We start from the raw sequence: 21,576 nt of genomic DNA, 5'->3' as shown, positions 1-21,576 counted from the left end.
CACCGGCTGTTTCTTTGCTTTGAATATAATTTTCCCTTGATTTACAGTCCAAGCCTCCGTGGGAGGCTCTGGCTCCCTCATTCTCCTTCTGGTTGGTATAACGCCTGATTTGGAATGGAAACTGGGCTGAGGAGTTGTGGACTGCGTGAAGGGGTATCTAAGGTCGTAGAGAACAGTTGCTGGACTGAACTGACGGGAAATGCTTGAGGCTTTGGGTTTAAATCAGAAGCAATAGCTGCACAAGCTGCTGCTGTAGCCTTTCTCTCTACCTTCATAGCCTGCAGCACTTCTATGATAGTTTTCCACAAGGTAGCATACTCAGAAACCTCTTTTACTTCACCACCTCCAGACACAACACAATCCCACAACATTTGCCCCACAGCTTCCCATGTTGAAACCTCAAAGGCGACCTGTGCTCCTGCTATGAGGATACAGTCCCAAGCCCAGTGAATATGTCCCTTCAGAGTGGAAGCCTCATATTTTTGTTCTCTCTTAGAGAGGATATGTTGGAGGAGTGGACCCCATCTCTCTCGTGGTCTGACCCCATCTCCTCCCCAGCTACTCACTTGATCAGGACGAGATTCAAGTCGTCTTCACATAGAGCACTCCACACTTTTACTCCCTTTTCCCCTCGCCAGGGCAGCAAGGATACTTTCAACTGGCTTCCCTACTTCCTGAACACTTGTCAACACTTGTCACAGCAGCCAAGTTGCTGTCTTTGGGTCCCTTGGTCACTATCATGTTGCTTGGGTCATCAAAAAAATGCGGTGCAGAGGATCACAAACGGGACATCACGCCATGATCAATATGATCAAGTGAAGCCAGTTTTATTGTACGGAGCCTGTATTTATAGTAAGTTCTGCTGGGCACGAGTCTCTAGCTAATACATGATTGGATAATCCTAACTGACCATGCATCCAAAATTAAATGATTGGATCACCTGATTCTTCGTATGTCTTGCTTTGGTCCTCTGGCCCATTCTGAGTTCTCTTTTTTTATTTCTTAAACTTCGCTGACAACTTTTGCTGACTCTTCTGACTTCTTCTTTCCCTGTGGTCAAGGATTCACTGACCCCGTTTCTTGAACTGGTGACTTTGTTACCAGAAGTCTAGATTGTGCATTTGCTGAATGTGTCCTTTGTGTCCAAAATCCTCAACAATGGGCCATTCCTTAGAGAGAGGTTTCAGGAAGGAGAATTCAGCCCAGCCAATCCAGAACAGACCATATCCTCTGTATAGCCTATATCCCATATACATTCCCAGTGAGGAAAGCCAGTGACCAGGGTCCTCTTAGGCACCTAGGTTAAGGAGAATCTGTTTTTTCATCAAACATTAATGTAAAATAAAATCAAAGTCACAAGCCATCTGCAATGTCTTTGGAATAAACCCAGCTTTTTCAGGAGGAAATGTTCTCAGAGCTGGTGGAGGGACTTCACAGAAGAATAGGGGCTTTAGAGAATCCACACATCCCTGTTTATTTTTGGATTTCAAACAGATGGCAGTGCTGCACATTTGTACACTGTCTATTACACATAAAGCTGATTGCTGGTTTTGTATGTAGATCTTAAGACTAAGGCAACATTTCCCATTAGGCACACCATAAAATACTAGGCAGAACTATAAAATATCAAAAAATTCAGCCCTCCCTCCACTCAACTACAAGTTTTCAGGGGGAAAGTGATGTGAAGTTTTTCCCCTTTCACAAACCTCTCAAAGATGTCACAACTCAAAAAGTCACAACGGTATGGCAGCATTAACTCTCTACTGAAATAAACTCAAAAGATTCCATTCCATTTCAAGCACTACCATGGTGGTATAACACATACTCCAGTGTGTAAATCCTGTGTACCAAACTGCTGTGTTTGACTGTGCAAGGATCCCATTGTTGACACCAGAAGCAATTGCACTGGGTTTTAATTGGATGAGAACAAGTTTACATCCAGGTTAAACATTGACCTTTCTTCCCTGGGATCATTTTTTTCAACTTGTTATCAGCCAAACTAATGTGATTATGCGCAAGAAATCAAAGTTCACGGCAGTGTATGTGTGTGTGTTCCAGAGCTTCAAAGCTTCACCAACAGTTTTTCCTGAGACTCCTTTGAGGGCAATGAGCTTGAAGCAATCACTTATGCACAGCCAATGTTCTACTTCCCATTTTTCTCCAGCCCAGGCAGGTTGGGAGCCTGGCATCAGCAGGACATGCTGCAGGAGGTCTCTGTTACAGTCCTGACCTGGGAGCTGTGGGTCCACACTGCTCCACCACCTGTGGGCACAGGGAAACCATTCTTGTCATTAGCTCCATTTCACAGAGTCACAGAAGGGTTTGGGTTGGGAAGGACCTTAAAGCCCATCCCATTCCACCCCCTGTCATGGGCAGAGATGTGGGAATCCAGGGCTTCCCTCTGTCTGCCCTGAATTGCCTGGGACCTGGCAGGGGTCAGGAACCCCCTGTAGAGAGCCCCGAGAGACACTGTCTGTGATCTCTGTCCATGGAAAAGAGTTTTCGATCTTACAGGATGAATTACCAGCTCTGAGGGTTTGATATAAGTAGTAAGTGTGGCACGGGTGAAAAAGTAAAATTTTAGGTTTCTAGATTAGGGGTTCAGATGGGAGAAGATGGAGGAATTGGGTTTGTTTTGTCCTTTTCTCCTTCTTCATGCCCTCCATGTTTCACTGTAGTGTTGGCATTTTTCTGTTGGTTTAGGCTGGGGACACACTGTTCAACGTAGGTGACAGATATTGGCACGTTATTGTAAATCCAGCACAGGTAGTTTGTGGTATTTAATGTTTGTAACATCCCACTGAGGGATGTTACATTGGCACATTATTGTAAATCCAGCACAGGTAGTTTCTGGTATATAATGTTTGTAACATCCCACTGAGGGCAGAGCCCCACACGCTGCCCTGCAGGACAGAGCTGCGGCAGGGCAGCAGAACATGTTAGAGATAAACAGAATAAACAACCTTGAAACCAGCACAGACTAATTATGGCTTCTGCTTTGGCAATGGGGCTGAAAGACAGAGACTTTCTACAATCTCGGAATCACCAATACCCACAGATTCCAACACAGAGACACCTTCCACTGTCCCAGATTGGACTGCTCCAAGCCCCATCCAGCCTGTCCTTGGACACTTCCAGGGATCCAGGGGCAGCCACAGCTGCTCTGGGCACCCTGTGCCAGGGCCTGCCCACCCTCCCAGCCAGCAATTCCTAATTCCCAATATCCCATCTGTCCCTGCCCTCTGGCAGTGGGAGCCATTCCCTGTGTGCTGTCCCTGCCTGCCTTGTCCCCAGTCCCTCTGCAGCTCTCCTGGAGCCCCTTGAGGCCCTGGCAGGGGCTCTGAGCTCTCCCTGGAGCTTCTCTTGTGCAGGGGAACAGCCCCAGCTCTGCCAGAGTCATTAACCTAAATCCTTTCCAATCCTGTGCCAGCCTGTCCCCACTGATGTTCCCACACTTGCACCCGGGGCTGCACTCTGTGGTCCCTGACGCTGTGCACAGTGGGGACGGAGCCCCTTGTGGCTCCCTTCCAACTCAGGATATGTTATGATTCCATGATTAAAGAACACCCCTTCTTCAGAAACTTTTAGGTATTCCGCATTTTGCCACACGGGCGGGCAGGCATTGGCACGGGCTGCCAAGAGAGGCCAGCCACAGTGGAGATGCTCGGAAGCACCGGGCTGTGGCTCGGGGTGCTGCGGTGAGGTGGGGTCGGAATTATAGTGGCAGGGCTGGAACATACGGAGAATCTCTTCCAGCTCTGATGATCCCCTGACCAAAAAACACCCCTCAGTGTCCCTGCCATGCCAGGACACCCTTCAGTGCCCCCACCATGCCATGTCACCCCTCATGTCCCTGCCATGCCATGTCACCCCTCAGAGTCCCTGCCATACCAGGTAACCCCTCAGTGTCCCCACCATACCATGTCACCCCTCAGTGTTCCCGCCATGCCATGTCACCCCTCAGTGTCCCCACCACGCCATGTCACCCCTCAGTGTCCCCACCATGCCAGGTTACCCCTCAGTGTCCCCGGCCATACCAGGTCACCCTTCAGTGTCCCTGCCACGCCATGTCACCCCTCAGTGTCCCCGCCACGCCATGTCACCCCTCAGTGTCCCCACCATGCCAGGACACCCTTCAGTGCCCCTGCCATGCCACGTGCCAGGACACCCGTCAGTGTCCCCTCCATGCCATGTTCCCCTCAGTGTCCCCGGCCATCCCAGGTCACCCTTCAGTGTCCCCGCCATGCCAGGACACCCCTCAGTGTCCCCTCCATGCCATGTCACCCCTCAGTGTCCCCACCATGCCATGTCACCCCTCAGTGTCCCCGCCATGCCAGGACACCCCTCAGTGCCCTGCCACACCATGTCATCCCTCAGTGCCCCCACCATTCCAGGTCACTCCTCAGCGCCCCCGCCGTGCCATGTCACCCCTCAGTGCCCACGCCATGCCAGGACACCCCTCAGTGTCCCCGCCATGCCAGGTGCCAGGACACCTCTCAGCGTCCCCCGCCATGCCAGGACACCCCTCACACCCCCTGCCATGCCAAGACACCCCTCAGTGCCCCCGCCATGCCAGGTCACTCCTCAGTGTCCCTGGCCATGCCAGGTCACCCTTCAGTGTCCCTGCCATGCCATGTCACCCCTCAGAGTCCCCGCCATGCCAGAACATCCCTCAATGCCCCTGCCATGCCAGATCACCCCTCAGTGTCCCCTCCATGCCATGTTCCCCTCAGTGTCCCCGGCCATTCCAGGACACCCCTCAGTGCCCCCGCCATGGCAGGTGCCAGGACACCCCTCAGCGCCCCCGCCGTGCCAAGACACCCCTCAGCGCCCCCGCCATTCCAGGACACCCCTCAGCGCCCCCGCCATGCCAGCTGCCAGGACACCCCTCAGTGCCCCGCCACGCCATGTCATCCCTCAGTGCCCCCGCCGTGCCAGGCCACCCCTCAGCGCCCACGCCATGCCAGAACACCCCTCAGTGTCCCCGCCATGCCAGGTGCCAGGACACCCCTCAGCGCCCCCACCATACCAGGACACCCCTCAGTGCCCCGCCACGCCATGTCATCCCTCAGTACCCCCACCATTCCAGGCCACCCCTCAGCGCCCCCGCCGCCATGATGCCACTTCCGTCCCGCGCGCGTCCCCTCAGCAACGGCGGCGCTCCATCCGCCATGGCGGCGCGGCCCCCGCCCCGTCCCCAGCCCCCGTGCCGCTCCCACACCCAGAGAAGCCGGGAGATCCCGGGCTGCGCGCCGCACGAAGTGGCGCTGGTGAGGGGCCACGCCGGGGCTGCTCTGCTCCGGGGAGCTGCGGGAACGTGGGGACCGAGCCACAGAGCGGGGCCGGCTGAGGCGAGACCCTCTGGGAGCAGCCGGGAGGGGTCCCCGGCGAGCCCTGTGCTGTGTTTGGGGGTCCTGAGGAGACCAGTGCTGTATGAGGGGGGTCCCGGGGAGCCTGGTACTGTATGAGGGGTCCAGGGGATCCCTGTGATGTGTTTGGGGGTCCTGAGGAGACCAGTGCAGTGTGAGGGGTCCCGGGGAGCCCAGTGCTGTGTTTGAAGGTCCTGGGGAGCCCGGTGCTGTATGAAGGGTCCTGGGGAGCCTGGTGCTGTTTGAGGGGTCCCAGGGAACCCAGTTCTGTGTTTGGGGTCCCGGGGAGCCTGGTGCTGTGTTTGAAGGTCCCAGGGAGCCTGGTGCTGTGTTTGGGGGTCCTGAGGAGACCAGTGCTGTATGAGGGGAGTCCCGGGGAGCCTGGTGCTGTATGAGGGGTCCCAGCGAGCCCTGTGCTGTGTTTCTGGGGGTCCTGAGGAGACCAGTGCTGTATGAGGGGTCCCGGGGAGCCTGGTGCTGTGTTTGAAGGTCCTGGGGAGCCTGGTGCTGTGTTTGGGGTCCTGAGGAGCCCAGTGCTGTGTTTGGGGTCCTGAAGAGCCCAGTGCTGTGTGAGGTGAGGGTGTAGGCAGGGCTTGTCTAATTTAGGAGGAATTTCTTCACAGAAAGGACATTCAGGCCTTGGAAGGGGCTGCCTAGGGTGGTGTTGGGAGTCCCGATCCCTGGAGGTGTCCCAGGAAGGATGGGACATGGCACTGAGTGCCCTGGGCTGGGTGACAAGGTGGGGATCAGGCACAGCTGGAGCCTGATGATTTGGAGCTCTCTTCCAGCCTCAGTGATTCTGTGATTACCCCATAATTACAGTGAACTCATCATTTGGTGTTAGATACTTGCACAGTCACAAATTCAACTGAAAAACACGCAGACTAATAGTTTGTATTTTCACCCATGAATGGTTTGCATTGGAAAGGACCTTAAATTTCATCCAGTGCCATCCCCTGCCATGGGCATGGACACCTTCCACTGTCCCAGGTTGCTCCAAGACCCATCCAACCTGGCTTTGGAAACTCCCAGGGATGGGGCAGCCTCAGCTGCTCTGGGAAACTTGTGCAGGTGCTTCACCACCCTCACAAAGAATTCCTTCCTACATCCAGCCTAAATTTTCCCTCTTTCACTCTGTACCCATTTCCCTGGTCCTGTCACTGCAGTTCCTGATGAAGAGTCCCTCTCTGGATTCACTGTAGGCACATGGTGGAAGGTTGCTGCGAGGTCTCCACACTTTCTCCATTTCCTTTCTCTCCCAGCTAGCCAAGCCCCCCAAGAGAGACCTCGTTGACGAGGCGATTTTGGCTGCAAGGCTGGTGGAAGAGGAGCAGCGTGAGCAAGAACGTGACCTGCGGGTGTTCCGCCGCCACCGCAACGTCTGCGACTGGCACAAGGGCGGCGAGGACAAATGGATGCAGCGTGCTGCCGAGAGGAAGGTCCGGGCAACGCTGCAGCAGTACCTGCAGGAGATCGAAGTGAGAAGAGAGAGGTAGCAAACAAGCAGCCAGTGCAGCGTCCCTGCTGTTTTCAGTCTGTGCTCAGAGGGCCGGGCACCAGTGAGGAGTGTTCAAACACAGTAACCAGTGTAGCAGAGGCAGCATTTGGAGCCTCCTGTCTGCCACAGAGGATAGAAGTATAGCACAGCACTTTCATTGCTTGATTTTTAAAAAGAATGAAGAGTACCTTGATACAATCATAAAATGATGGGATGGTTTGGGTTGGAAGGGACCTTAAAGCTCATCTTCTTCCAAGCCCCCTGGCAGGGACACTTCCCGCCAGACCAGGTTACTACAAACCTTGTCCAACCTGGCCTGGAACGTTTCCAGAGATGGGGCACATAATCAAATAATTCCAGGGTGGTTTGGGCTGGATGGGCTCATCTAGTTCCACCCACCCTGCTGTGGACATCCACGGCTTCTCTGGGTAGCAAAGTGTCAGAAATTCAGTTCAGTGTCACTGAGGGTTTTGTTGCAAACTCATCAAGCTTATGTTTAAGTCCTACAAATAACAGTCAGCTGAAAAAAAGTTAATGTTTTTGAAAGACTTGTGGAAAATTTCAAAGGTGAAGCACATTGCTGCCATATAAAGAACAGAATTGTGCTGCATTGCTCTTTGGAAAAAATCATGTGATTTAATTTCTCAGTTACTGTTTCATGTCAAGTGACTTTGTAGCTGTGAAGGCCGTCAGTTTGGTGTCCTGGTCTAATGTGCCTTCAGGGGAATTGCACATGGGTTCCACAGAAGCACTGGGGTTAGAAGGAAGCTCCTGAGATGATCTGGTCCAACCCTAGAGTCACCTAGAGCAGGGTGTGCAGGGGTGTGTGTCCATTTGTGTTTTGCTTGTCTCCACACATGGAGACTGAATCACCTCTGTGGGCAGCCTGTCCAATATCTGACACCATTCATAGTAAAAAGAAAACAAAATGTTTTCTTCTGTTCATTGGGAATTTCACATGGTTTAATTTGTGGCCCTTTGTCCTGCCACTGAGCACTGCTGAGGAATAGGTGTTTGTCTTTTCTGCATCCCTTCCCTTCAGGAGTTTATGTACATTGGTAAGATCCCTCTACAGGCTGGACAGTCCCAGCTCTCTCAGGAGAGAAGGAACTTCCAGAGAGATTCTCCAGTCCCTCAGTGTCCCTCGGCTGGCACCCTCAGCTGAGGCTGTGTCCTTGGGGTGCTGCGGGGCCCAAGAGCTCGGGTGGGGTCTCAGCAGTGCCGAGAGGATGTCCCTGGCGCTGCTCCACTGCTGCTCCCCCGCAGCCCAAGGTGCCAGTGGCTCCCTTTGCCACAAGGGTGCATCACCAGCCCGTGCTCAGCTTGTCTGCCGGGACCCCAGGTCCCTTTCTTCTGAGACCCTGTGGCATCTGGGCTGAAATCGGTGATTTCTGGATTCCTTAGCCCCAGGTTTCTCACTGCTGGGATTAGCAGAGAAGTAAGTGATGATGTGTTTAAAAACTGCCTATTTGACATAATTTTCTCATCAAATATATTTCAGGATGAAGTGTTTTGTGGAGTGATGCTAAAATAGCAAGCAGTCATTAGAGAGAAGATACAATTATAGATGCATAAAGGAGGGAGGGCACTGATCAGGCTCCCTGAGGCTTCCAGAGCTCCAGGAGCATTTGGACAGCGCTGCCAGGGATGCACAGGGTGGGATTGTTGGGGGGTCTGTGCAGGGCAGGAGCTGGACTGGGTGATCCTGGTGGGTTCCTTCCAGCTCAGGATATTCTCTGGGTGTATGCTGAAGGATAACCGTAGTACAAAATCTAATTTTTATCAGCTGGTGACAAATGTAGTCTGAGAATTAGAATAATTTGATGAATGGGGAACTGAAGTCATAAAGCAGCTTTGAAAGTGAGTTTGTAAGATCAGGAGTTTAAACTGTGCCTGGACAGAATCACTCATGTTGTGCTGTAAGATTCCCTTGATGGACACAACCTGAGTGATCCCGAGTTAAAATTTGATGTTCACTTCTCTGGCATTTGCAAGAGGTGTTGAAAGGAGCCCAGTACGCACTTTGTGTTATAACAAATAAACTAAAACTTTGTTCTTTGACATAAGGATTGATTTAGCCTTTCTTAAAATGTTTTCATCACAGGCTCCGTGACTTTCTGGAGGCAGAGGAGAGTAGGCACCTTGCTGAGGTGAATGCACTTGATGAAGAAAAGGCACAGCAAAGAGAAGTAAAGATGAAGGAACAAGCAAAATTGCTGAGGGAGAAGAGGGAGCAAGAAAGACTACAAGTGGTGGCTGAAAAACGAGAGCAGCAGTTCAGGTATTGTCATAAATATATCTTATAAAAGAGAATCTGCCCAAAGTAAATATATAGGAACAATTTAAAAAGAAGCTGGCAATAATAAACTGAAGAAGGAAAGATGAAAGTGATTGAAACAGTAAGACAGAAAAAATCAAAGTAGTCAATTCTTGCAAGTGTAGTGGTCCTCCTTGTCCACATGACCATCCCTGCGTTCCCACCTGTCAAATCAACCCTTTTTGTAATTCCTGTTCCAGCTTTATACTGTTGGAATGAACAGTGCAGGGAAGGTTAATTTGACCCAAATCAAGCTTACTAAGACAGTACATCAAAGATTCCTGAAATGTTAAGATTGTCCAAAAAGACAGTGTTTTTATTTATTGCATACTTTTCAAGAGTAGCAGCTGCAGCTAAGGGTTTAATGCAGCCTGAAGTCCTGTGCCAAATCTTCCTGACTGAAAGCAGTAACTTGCAGGTACTTACTAGGACCTGAGGCCTTGACATGAAATCTGCTTTGTCCCATTCCTGTAAATCTGGTTTTCCGAGGGAGGGATGAAAGAAATAATAATGTTATTTAATTGTGATTATTGAAGTGTCTTTCCCAGTCTCCCATGGTACTACAAAATCTACACCACCTGCTTCTCAGTGTGCAGAGGGTGCGGATAAAAATCAGCTTTGGCTCTTACTTGTGCATAAACACTAATTAACTAATTCCTTACGTAAATGTTTGTTAAAATGTGGGGTTTATTGACTTGTAGACTTAGATTTTAGTGTTAGAAGTGCATGCACTGCCTAATTTCACTTGGTGGTTTGAAAATGTGGCCCTTGCCTTTTGCAGCTTCTAGTTTGTCCTCTATCACACAAAGTGGTTTTAAAAACTCATTTTTAAAATAGTTTGGAGGGGGTGCTGCTGGAGTGAATTTTATTTTGTACTTGTATCTTGTTTTACACACCAGGGAGATGTTACCTAAAGGTAGGTGTCTAAGTGTTGGTATCTTTATATTCCCTGGGAATCTGCATTCCTGTTCTATTCAAAACTTCACCAAAATCAGGACAGTTAGAGGAACCTAAAGTCAGTCCCAAACAGGCTTATCCTGCCCTGTCAGCTGAACTGCACCCCAGCCTCTACTGACTTTAATTAGGTTCTCATTGATCAGAGTGGGAATTTAGCACATATGCAGATTCACGTTCAGATGTCTAATTTTAGCTATTTTAATTGCAAAATGAATCACACCACTGAGCTGCATCATCTGGTGACACATACTTGAACTTTCATGCTGTAGTTGCCTGTCCTAATGTCTCAGGTCCTTTGTGTTCCTAATGTAGCCCTGTTGATCTATGGGTCACTCAGTCTCATGGGAATATTTCATCCTATTATTGTTATTTTACCTTTGTCACTCTGCTCTGGGAACTAAGCCACATTCACACCCCACAACATCCTGTTCAAAAGTGTTGTTAAAGCTTTACTGTTGGTGTTCTGCTGGCTGCATGTTTTCAGAGGACTTGGAGGACATCTCTCCTCACAGCTGTTGTGAGTGGCAGTCTTGGGGTACCTGCATTTATTTGTCTTGTTTAAATAGCCCCAGATCTGTTTTTCTCTGGCTGTTAGATGTTACTCTTCCTCCTAAACCATCCTGGTCCAGGCAGAGATCTGGGAGCAGGATTTGCTCCTCAGGAGACCAACACTTACTGAAAACCCACAAGCAGTAATTGTGTCACCACCTGTCCTCTGGAGCAATGGCCTCCAATCCTCTGACTGCACCCCCAGAGCTGTAAAAACTTTTAATATTCATCCCGATATGTTTATTTATCAACTACATAAATATATAACAATATACTGTACATTATAAAACGTATGCACAAATAGAAATTAAAAAATATGAGGTAAAGATGAAATAAATGCAATTTTTTACTTTGTAATGTTATTTATCAATGGTACAAAACATATTCTCTTCCTGCACACCTGCCCCCTTTGGAAATTATTTCTCCAGGGCACACCCAGGAGCCCTGGCAAGTCAATCCAGTAGCAGGTGGATACAGACATGATTTTCTGTTTCACTTTGCCTGTGGATTTTCAACTCTTTTGAATATCTTTCTGAAACCTGATACAGACTTGTTTGTATTTCCTTTAACTCCAAGCAAGGTGCTCTGCTCTTTTGCAGGCATGGATTCTCAAACCTTGAGGTATAGGAGCACCTACACCATCAGGCATTATTCCAGAGCACTAAAAAGTAGCATTTTTTATTTTTTATGGCTGGTTGCCATGGCCTGAGGGTACAGGTGTAACAGCTTCTCAGTAGTAATGTTAACCAGGAGGAGTCCTTTGTTGCAAGGTGACAGAGGGGACAAGACTTGGACCACAGGAGTCCTGCTGGAATTCATTTTCAGGGAGGGCTACACCTTGTCTGAGAAGAGTCTCAGCCAGTTCTAGCCTGAGGGCATGTTCATTATGGGCAACTTTAAAGAAAACTGCAATGTCTTAAAATTTGCATAAAACACAGATCACATCCTCTTTCTTGTGGTAACATCAGAAGCATCCAGATGTGGCGTGATGTTATCGCAGCAACATCATGCTGAAGCCATGAAATGAATAAATAAATAACTGGGGAGGTTCTGTCTTTGGGAAGTAGCCACATCCAGGCACAGTTTTAATGTTAAGAAGCTTAGGATAGCAAAGTGAGGAAGAAAACCTGCCATCTGGGGGAGCAGATGTTTATGAGTTGGTGTAAAAGCTGCTTTGAGGGAATTATTTTGATGAAATCAAGCAATTACAGGGTTATTTTATATTAAAATTCTAACAATGTTGAACATAATTAACTTCTACTCCCCCGTGGGAATTCAATAAATATCAGATTAGTTTATAATCACAGAAAAGAATAACTAGGTCTTTATTACTTCAATGCTGAGTGAACTTTGAACCCATTGTGTTGAGGTAGTACAGTGATTGCTGCTTGTAAAATGTAGAATCTTAATAATAGTAAGATTTAAAATCTTAATAATAGCATGTTTCCCTCACAACATTTGAGAAATATATTTTTCATGAATACTAATTAGTGCTGTGGCCGTTCATCACCACTAAATCCCGTCCAGGAGATGAAAGATAGATTCCAGTGGTAAAATGAAAGAAAACCATCAATGACGTAGTATGTTTGATGGCCTGCTGGGAGGCAGGGACACTCCCTGGAACGTGCCACGGCTCATGGAGTGCACACCCTGTGCTGCTCTCTGCTTTTATTGCTGGGCTGAACAGTGATCAGGAGGTTCCTGTCTCATCCAGGAGGTAAAACAACAATCCCTTTTCACCAGCCTGCACTGGCACTGAACTACAGCATCTCATCATGGAACGGTTTGGGTTGGAAGGGGCCTTCAAAGTCATCTTTATCATGGGCAGGGACACCTTCCACTGTCCCAGGCTGCTCCAAGCCCTGTCCAGCCTGGCCTGGGGCACTCCCAGGGATCCAGGGGCAGCCACAACTGCTCTGGGCACCCTGTGCCAGGGCCTGCCCACCCTCCCAGCCAGCAATTCCCAATTCCCAATATCCCATCTGTCCCTGCCCTCTGGCAGTGGGAGCCATTCCCTGTGTGCTGTCCCTGCCTGCCTTGTCCCCAGTCCCTCTGCAGCTCTCCTGGAGCCCCTTGAGGCCCTGGCAGGGGCTCTGAGCTCTCCCTGGAGCTTCTCTTGTGCAGGGGAACAGCCCTGAGCACAGGGGCAGAGGGGCAGAACCCCCCTGCCCTGCTGCCCACGCTGGGGATCAGCCCAGGGCAGGGGGGTTCAGGCTGGGGCAGGTACAGCAAATAGCAAGCAGAATGGAAATGTTTTCACAGCAGTGCTGTCCCTTTCACTGTTCGTGTCAGTGCCCTTCACCTTTCATTACGGGCTCCATGGCACTGGGGATGAACAGAGAGATGTCCTTGTCCCCAGGGAAATGTGAGGCAGCAACTGTTGAATGCCAGCAGGGAGAAAATGTGGTGAGACCTCTGCTCTGAAAATTAAATAACTACCCTGATATGGAGATTGGTAATAGCATTGAGGTAGTTGCCTGGTGAATATTTAATAGTTTTGTTACACAGGATAGTCAGCTAAATCTTGTGTAGTATCATAGTATTTCACATTGTGCAGGTAACTACTGCTGCCATGAAGTTGTTCATGGTGCAGGCTGTGATATCTTCTCTGAATTGCTAAACACCTTTGCAATAATGTGCATAGATATTTTTATTCAGCATGAAATTGTGAGATATCTTTTCACTTCATAGCATTCACATGCATCTGTCACACATCCTCAGACCTTATACATCCTTCACACTTGCAGGTCTTCATCTTTCTCTGCCATCTTCACATTCTGACTTCATGAAAATCTATATCCTGTTTATAGAGCAGAATTAAAATGCTTGCAGATTGTTCAAATTAAATAATGTTTGATGGCATATGTTGATCTCAATAGTGCTTTGTTTGCAAAAGTAAAAGCAGAATCTGCAGTTAGTGCAGTGTTCTTCAGGTGAAGATAAATTACCTCTTTATATGCAACTCAGTTGCAGAGAGTATAATAAAATTGAAAGCTGCATTACTTGTTTGACTTTCTACCTTCTCCAGGTTTTTATTGCAACTTGTCTGAATTATCCCACAGAACTTCACTTTAATAAATTTCTCGTGGTTCCTGCTCAACCACGTAACCCACATTTCCATGGCTGCAGTATTTTCTAAATATGAATGAGCTTTCAGGTGATTTACAAACCTATTCCAAGTCTTTATTTGAATAGAGAGCAACCTACATGTTTGAATAAGTGTAGCATGAATGTGTTTTATATGTTGGTACAAGATGCATATGCACACAACCCCCCAGTGTTCCAGCTACATGTAGAGTGCACATTGTGTGTACAATGTATGGTTTCCTGCTCCACACAGACCCCCTAAGAATCCCACCCTGTGCATCCCTTGCAGTGCTGTCCAAAGGCTCCTGGAGCTCTGGCAGTGCCCATTCCCTGGGGAGCCTGGGCAGTGCCAGCCCCTCTGGGGAAGAGCCTTTCCCTGATATCCCACCCAAACCTCCCTGGCACAGCTCCAGCCATTCCCTGGGTGCAGTCCCTGTCCAAGGGAGCAGAGATCAGTGCTGCCTCTTCACTTCCCTTGTGAGGAAGTTGATTCAGGTGTTTTTTACAAATTCAAATCCTTCCGCTCATTAATGTCAAAACCTCCATCAAATCAGGCTCTCTGTGGTTCCTTAGGTTCCACAAGGAATCAGTGTCAGACCAGGGGTATAACTGGTGTCCTGGGTTGCTGTGTTTCAAGCAGTGATGGGCTGAGAGCCTTCATTCACCACACACCTCCAGACCTGCTTATTGTTTTGAGACTTTTCTAAAAAACACTTTTACGTTGTCTTCCAGAAACCGATGCCACGAGTATCAAGAACACTGTAAAAAACAGAGTGAGAAGGAACTGGGTGACTGCCAGCTGGCCCAGCAGACTCTGAAGGAGACACTGAAAAAGGAAGAGAAGATGCAGGAGCAGAAGTTGGAAGAGATTTGTGAGAAGGAACTGTTGGCTAAGGACAAGGAAGCGGAGCTGAAGGCACGGGAGGCGGCAGCGCGGATCCGGGAAATGGTGGATGTGCGTGAAGCCCAGGTGGCTGTGCACGCCGCTCGCAGAGAGGAGAGGAAGCAGGAGATCAGACAGGATGCTGAAAGGCTGGTAATTCCCATAGTGTTCTACATTCAGCCTTAGGCAGAAGGCCCTTCTCATGACATGCTTACTAGACATTTAGACTAATCCATACCTTATTTGTATCTTCATGATTCCATTAGTATTAAGCTAAGCCTCTTTTCCAGAGCTGTGGCAAAGGCATTCCCATTTACAGAGGAAAATACATCTTTTGAAACTCAGCATTCTGAAGGGTTTTGGCACTCAGTCTCTCAGGCATTGTGAGAAATGGAAACATTTTAAAGCTTTTGCCAAATACCTTTGTTGTTTTTTGGTTTCCAGTTTCCTGCAGGATAGCAGGGGAATCTTGTTTCCCAGCTGAAATATTTATTTTATATATATTTTTTAAGCAAATTAGCTAGCAGCACTTAAGCTCTCTTGCCTGCTTAGTTAGACCTGGCTGCTGTTGAGCTCACATCACAGGAGGCATTTGGCTACCTTGGCCCAACTGCTCAGCCACTTCCTTCTTTTTTCATCATCCTTTTCCATCTTTCCTGCTGTAGTTTTGCTGGCTTTAATGTGGTTTGCTAGTTCAGTATTCTGTGTTGACTTTGAATTATGGGAGGCTATTTAGCTCAGACTCAATCTTCATTTTGCAGCTATTTACATGTAGAGGCTGAATGATCACTCAGGATACTCTGTTAGACACTGGAAACTGGTGCTGGCATCATATATGCTTCCCCATTTCATAAAAATGAGACAATAATGAATCTAAAGCTCTGAAAATGCTGCTGTGAAAATATTCCAAGCTAGACTAATGTTTTGCTTATTTAAAAGCATGTAGAACAGAGTTATTTTCTTGTAACAACTTCTAAACCTCCCAGGCAAAGAATGCTGCTCCTTAACTGGCCTTTTTAGAAAAGCACTATTAGAATAGAAGACTCTGTATCTTCCCCTGGAGACAGCAGCCTGGGGCTCTGTCAAGGAGATGCATTTCTGGTGAAGTGGTTGAGTCTCTGGAAAAGAAAAAGCTTTCTTTGAAGGAGAGTTTCTTTATGGAAAATGCGATGTAATCCATTCTCAGCAGAAGAGAGATGTGGCAGATGGTCTCATTACAGGTCTTTCATTGCAGGCTGGTAGCCCCTAATGACCAGGAGTTTCATCTGGGTGAATGGACAGCTAAGTGTGCATAAAGGTTTCTCCTGGTTGTTGCAATGAAAATAGAATATTTAGTGAAGGAAAACTTGCACCTTTGGCATGGTAGACCACATCTGTGCACCAGGATATCTCACAGGTGGATGACAAAGCACAGACAGAAGTTTTTGCTTTAGCTACACTGACTACATTAGCTACTTTCCTCCTTTGTCTTATTTTTCCCTTAAAGAATTGTGATTTCTTGGAAAGTGGTTGACTTCCTGTTATCCTGACTAGTCTCAAGAGTTTCTGCCATAGCACTTTGGTCCTGACTTGCAGAAGGGTGGGTGGTTACCCCTTCTTGGCACATTTGTGACGTTGTGTTCTCCCAGTGAACAAACTTTCATGGATCCCATCCTTGCTCTCACACAGCTTCACTGATGTCAGAATTCATCCAAAGACATGTGCCAACTTGCACAGCAGACTGCTAATTATTTCTGCTTTCTTACCACCTTTGCTGTTCAAAGCCTTTTGGATTTCTAATGCTATTCCTCAAATTATATATATATATTGAGTTTCAAAGCTGTTTCACCAGCTCCTGAAAGTGATTTTGGCAGTTCAGGCAGATACAAAGTCAGCTTTGGCTCTGAAATTCTGCAAGAACCTGTGAGTGCTTTATGTCCAGCATAAAAAGAGATGTTGCTTAGGGAGTGCAGCTTCTGCTTCCCTATGGGAAGATTCGACATGCTGTTTATGACAAACATGCTAAGGTATTCTTAAAGACTCATTCACATTACAAAAGAGACATTTAATTTGAAAACAGGTTAACAGAAAATGGTGAGCCTTAGAGACAGCTGTAGATTTCTGAGATACTACAATGCTAATGATGGTCACACACTGTGTTATGACTATGTTTCAGTGCAGTTGTGCTTGTATACTTATTTAATTGCAAGATGTCCAGAATGAATTACTTAATTATGCTACTTTTGAATTTTTTTGTGGCTAAATAATCTTGAATATACAAATACCTGTTTGATCTCAAATACGCATTTCCAATTTGTCATTGTTTCTTTTTTAAGAACTAGGTTTCAGTGCACATTTTTCCAATACAAAGTGGAATATAAAGTTCTTTCCTATATGAAGTGGGATGATTTGAAACCATGGAACTTCAGTAACTTCCTATCAGAACACAAGGATCCAGTCACTGACTTTGTGCGGTCTTATGATTGGTAGAGATGCAGTGCTTTGAACACCCAGCACAGGCAGAGGACAGATAATATCTACAGAAACAGCAGGAACACGTGGCCCTGTTATTTGCTAGTGCTTATGGCTGTGTATGAACCCTTGAATATAGATCAAAAGTGCTGCAATGATACTGATTTCCCTGCAAAGACTACTCTGTCTATCCGCCTGAAACATTTGGAAAACACCCGGCACAATACTGTTTTTGTATTGAAGTGCATGTGATAATTACGGGTAAAAATCCTGAATTCTAGTGAATGATATGCTAAAATGTTTGGGCTTTACCTGGTCTAGTGCATGACCCAAATTGCGTGTTGCCACCAAGACTTTTCAATGTTGCCATAAACTAACTCTAGCCACCACTTAGTTTGAAGTTACTCAGTGATTTTACAAACTGGCTACTTTTATCCTTGTAGCAAGAAGAGCTGCACCGGCTTGAGAAAGAAAATGAAGACCTTGAGAGGAAGAAGCGATATCAGCAGAAGGAATGCAGGGATATGTGGCTCAAAGCACTGCAGGACAGGCAGAAGCATCTTGATGCAGAAAAACAAATTCAACTTGCCGAAGAGAAGGTGATCTTGGAAAATGATTTTCAGGACCCCGACAAGGAATATGCAATGATAAGAAATAAAAAAGTAAGTTGTTTCATTGTGAGCCTGTGGGGCAATACCTCATCTAGACTAGTTCTGTGGCCCTGTGGACTGCACAGGGTAACAGAGAACAGACACAAGCCCTTCTCCCTGAACAAGATAATTCTTTTGTTGAACAGCTTGCTGCCTCTCCTCCTGCCAGCACGCTGCAGCTCTGCAGAAGCCCATTAGCTGTTACAACCACAGCACTTTAAAGCCTGCTTTGCAATCAGCAAGGCTACCAGGCTGGACAAATGAAATGGGGGCTCTCAGGAAATCCTGGAATTTTGTCCCTCCAAGCTGATTTCATTGTGCATAAATCACCTGAGCTTTATCATCCTTACACTGCATGGACGTAATAGAGGCTGGAAAACTATTTTTTTTTGTTTCATGGACCTGATGTAGTAATTATTTGTAACTGCAGAAGAAAGGAAATATTTAACTTATTGTAATTAATGAAAACTAAAAACTTTAAAATATTAAAAAACTATATATACAGATGCAAACTCTCATGTTTTATTTCTTGGAGTTGCCATGAGTCAGTGGATGTGTCTGTCATTTCCTGAAGTTAAAACAAATAGATTGTCCAACTTCAGCATGCAAATGAGTCTCAGGGTATTTAAAACAGGAGAGAGGTGGTTAGAAGCTCCTGTAGGTTAGGAAAGTTGTATCAACTCAACATTAGACCTTGCTGCAGAATTACAGGAGGTTATATATATTATATTATATGACATTATTATATTTAATGCAGGTGATACTGATCAGCTGTGGAAAGTCTGTAAAATGGATGTGTTGTAGGCAGCTGACCTGCTGTGGGGAAAGGGATCACTGTACTTGTCCTGTTGTCTGGCCAGGTAGAGGATTCTGAGCAGTTCTTTCCCATGGCAGGTTTTGGAATGGACTCTGGGCTCCCAGCTCTCACACGGGCTGTGAACCATCATTTTTCTTCAGGTTTTGAGAGGCTTTTAAAAACTAATTTACTCAGATCTGCAATCGTCTGTATTTGCAGCAAACGCTGTTGAAGGAGCAGCTTAGTTACCTGGATCATCTGGCTGAACAGCTGAGGAAGGAGAAGGAGAAAGAAAGAGAAGACGAGGAGATCTTCAAGGAAGAGAGGGATCAGGTTTGGGCCGAGAGGGTTGAGAGACTGAAACAAGAGAGGGAGGCTCGGTTCCAGCTGCTGAGAGATGTCGTGAACACAAGGCAGTCGCAGATGAAGGAGAAGTGTAAGTGGTCGAACGCATGTCTGGGGAGAGGCAGCACAACACCCTGCTGCTGGGAACAGGGTGTTGTGCTGTGTGTGACAGACTGGACAGCAATGTGACCCTCCCCAAACCTGTTCCCAAAGTGCACTCCTACAGGCATTCCTTACACTAACTCCCCATTGCCATCACCAGAGCAAAGCCTAGTAAAGTAAGGCTTGCATGGGCAAACAGTCATTGTTATTAGTTATATTATTATGAAACCCTGAATGTGAAAACTGTCCAGCTCTGAGTGGATGAAAAATAAATAACTGAGAATACACTTTGTTTGTGTGGCACTTCAGAAACAACAAAACTCAAACCTAATATTTAGACTACTTAGCCCAAATGCAGTCTCACTGTCCCTTCAAGCTCAGCAGAACTGTTACTTTCGAAAAGGACTTTTGATTTTGTTTTCCAGTGCAGAAAAAAGAAGAGAGGAAAATAGAGATTGCTGAAGAGAAGAAGGCAATGGCTGAAGCAGTCAGACAATTTGAATATGAAGAAGCAGAAAGACATAAAAGGTATTTTTCTTCTATGTCATCAGGTCATTTCTTTGCAGATCAATCTTTCAAACTTGTGAGAGAGCTGTTTCCTTTTTTCTGATACCTCTAGAACACTTAGTGGACTTCCTTCTATTTAGAGAAGCTTTCCCACCATGCTTATCAGTTCCAAACTTATCAGCTCCAAACTGCCCAAGAGCAGACTTGAAATACTGCATCTGGTATTAAGTCATTAATTCTGACCTCAGAAGATAGTACATATCCTTGTTTTGGTTTTTTTGATCATCATGTGACTTACATCAATCGTATTTCCTAAACACATCCCCTCACACTCTGAGCTGTTGTAACAAGTGGCAAAGCCTGGGGAGGAGGGTTAATGAAAGGTTTGCTTGTTCCTGCTGCAGGAGAGCAAGTGTGTCCGGGCTTATTGCTAAACTCCACCCACAGACATCCTTGGAGTAATCCTGTCAGCCACCAAAACACCAGGCTGCAGCGTGTAACCCGTAGTGCCTCTGGATGAGCAGATCCTTACACGCAGTAGCTGGAATGTTCCTCTGGGTGTCATGCAAAGCCTTGGGCAGAGGGCCTTATCTCACTCACTCCCCTGTTGTACTCCTGCCCTTTCTCCACTCTTGTCCCTGGGATACAAGTAGCTGCTTCCCGAGCCGGTATCTGTTGTGTTGTCTGAGGGCTTTATTGGGAACGATTTCCTGTGGCAGAAGTGTCACCCTTGTGAAGGAAACACGCTGGGCTCCAGCTGGGATGTGCTCCACTTAGCTGAGATGGCACTCAGCAGTGGCAGGAAGAGTTTGTGGCTCAACTCTGTCAGTGCACGAGTTCTGACTACTCTGTTGGCATTCAAATGTCTGTGTGACTCCTGCTCCAGAAGGGCCTGAACATGTAAGACTTCCTCTGCTTCTCCAGAGGGGACTGAAAGCAGTACACGAGTCCTGAGGTGCAAGGGAAGATTGATTTCTTCTGACAGCCACTTCCAGCAATATCAGTGCAGCAGGGAGTTGTTCTTCTCAGCAGGAGGGTGAGGATGGGTGTCAGCAGCAGCACTGAGCCCGAGCCAGGGACAGACTGAGACCCAGCACCCTCATCCTCTATCCTCTCACCGCTGCTGTGAGGAGCAGGGAGGGCATGCTGATTGCAGGGAGTTGTTCTTTCCCTCTCTCTGGTCGAGCACCAGTTTTACACTCTGCTTTACAGGACACAGCAGAGTGCAGTTAAATCTCTGAAGCACACGATGTTAATAGTGGCAGTTACTCATAACTGCTGAAAGGAGCTTTGAATGTTTTAAAGTTTGAATGCTAACAAATTACATACTACTACTACTACTAATAAAGTTGATTATTTTTACCCATATTGCTTAAATAACCTATTCATTTGGCATTTCCAGAAAAGTACAGAAGGCCAAAGAATACAGAGACCAGCTCACATCTCAAATTGCCTATCAACAGTGGCTCCAAAAAGCTGAGGAAGAGAAGAGGAAGAAAGAACATGAATCAAATATGGAAGCAGAGAGAGAGTACCAAGAAAAGATAAAGCTCATTCTGTCAAAGCCCTCCACTGCAAAAAAAAGTATTAATGCCTGACTCTTAAGGACATCACTCACTATTGTATTTTAGCTCACTCAGTTGCCTTTAAAGACATTTTCTTAGGATGCTTACACCTGACTTTAGTTGGAAGAACTTTCTCCACTGTGATACTCCAAACATTTAATTGAAATTACAAGGAACATAGTATTTTAAAGTTTATATTCCCCCATGGATTTTTTTTTTGACAAATCTGATTCAATCCAAAGTGCTTGACATTTTAATTCAAGAATACTGTCTGCCCTCTACAATATAATAGTGTGTTATTATGACATGAATAATGCACAAGTATTCTTTTTAATCTGCACAAAGAAAATTTGTAGAAAACTTTCAGTAAACCTTTATTAAAATGCCTTTCAAACTGAAAACCTTTGCAAAATTGTTGTCTTTGTATATAGAGACCAAATATAAAACTCTGAAGGTATTTTACTGTGGGGTGAACATTAAAAAGGTGATATCCTTTTGCA

The 21,576-nt window shown here is 46.7% G+C and overlaps 1 protein-coding gene and 1 long non-coding RNA gene across 2 annotated transcripts; one reads left to right on the top strand and one right to left on the bottom strand.

Annotated features, from left to right (window-relative positions):
- Window positions 1-806: 806 nt before the first annotated feature.
- LOC140682041 (uncharacterized) lies at window positions 807-5,191 on the bottom strand. Its single transcript, XR_012053283.1, has 2 exons — window positions 5,082-5,191; window positions 807-2,262 (listed from the first exon to the last, which is right to left on the bottom strand). It is a non-coding gene; the product is annotated as an uncharacterized lncRNA (long non-coding RNA).
- On the top strand, window positions 5,127-21,488 carry CFAP53 (cilia and flagella associated protein 53). The gene is made up of 8 exons (XM_002199759.5): window positions 5,127-5,270; window positions 6,632-6,861; window positions 8,972-9,148; window positions 14,510-14,813; window positions 17,555-17,773; window positions 18,777-18,993; window positions 19,430-19,532; window positions 20,914-21,488. Exons 1-8 carry the CDS (start codon window positions 5,172-5,174, stop codon window positions 21,107-21,109), a joined length of 1,545 nt encoding a protein of 514 aa, XP_002199795.5. The 5' UTR covers window positions 5,127-5,171; the 3' UTR covers window positions 21,110-21,488.
- The last annotated feature ends 88 nt before the right edge of the window (window positions 21,489-21,576 follow it).

This window comes from Taeniopygia guttata, chromosome Z (assembly GCF_048771995.1).
Source record: "Taeniopygia guttata chromosome Z, bTaeGut7.mat, whole genome shotgun sequence".
Lineage (NCBI taxonomy): Eukaryota > Metazoa > Chordata > Aves > Passeriformes > Estrildidae > Taeniopygia > Taeniopygia guttata.
Note: the sequence above shows the minus strand (reverse complement) of the source record. Positions and strands in the feature narration are given on the sequence as shown.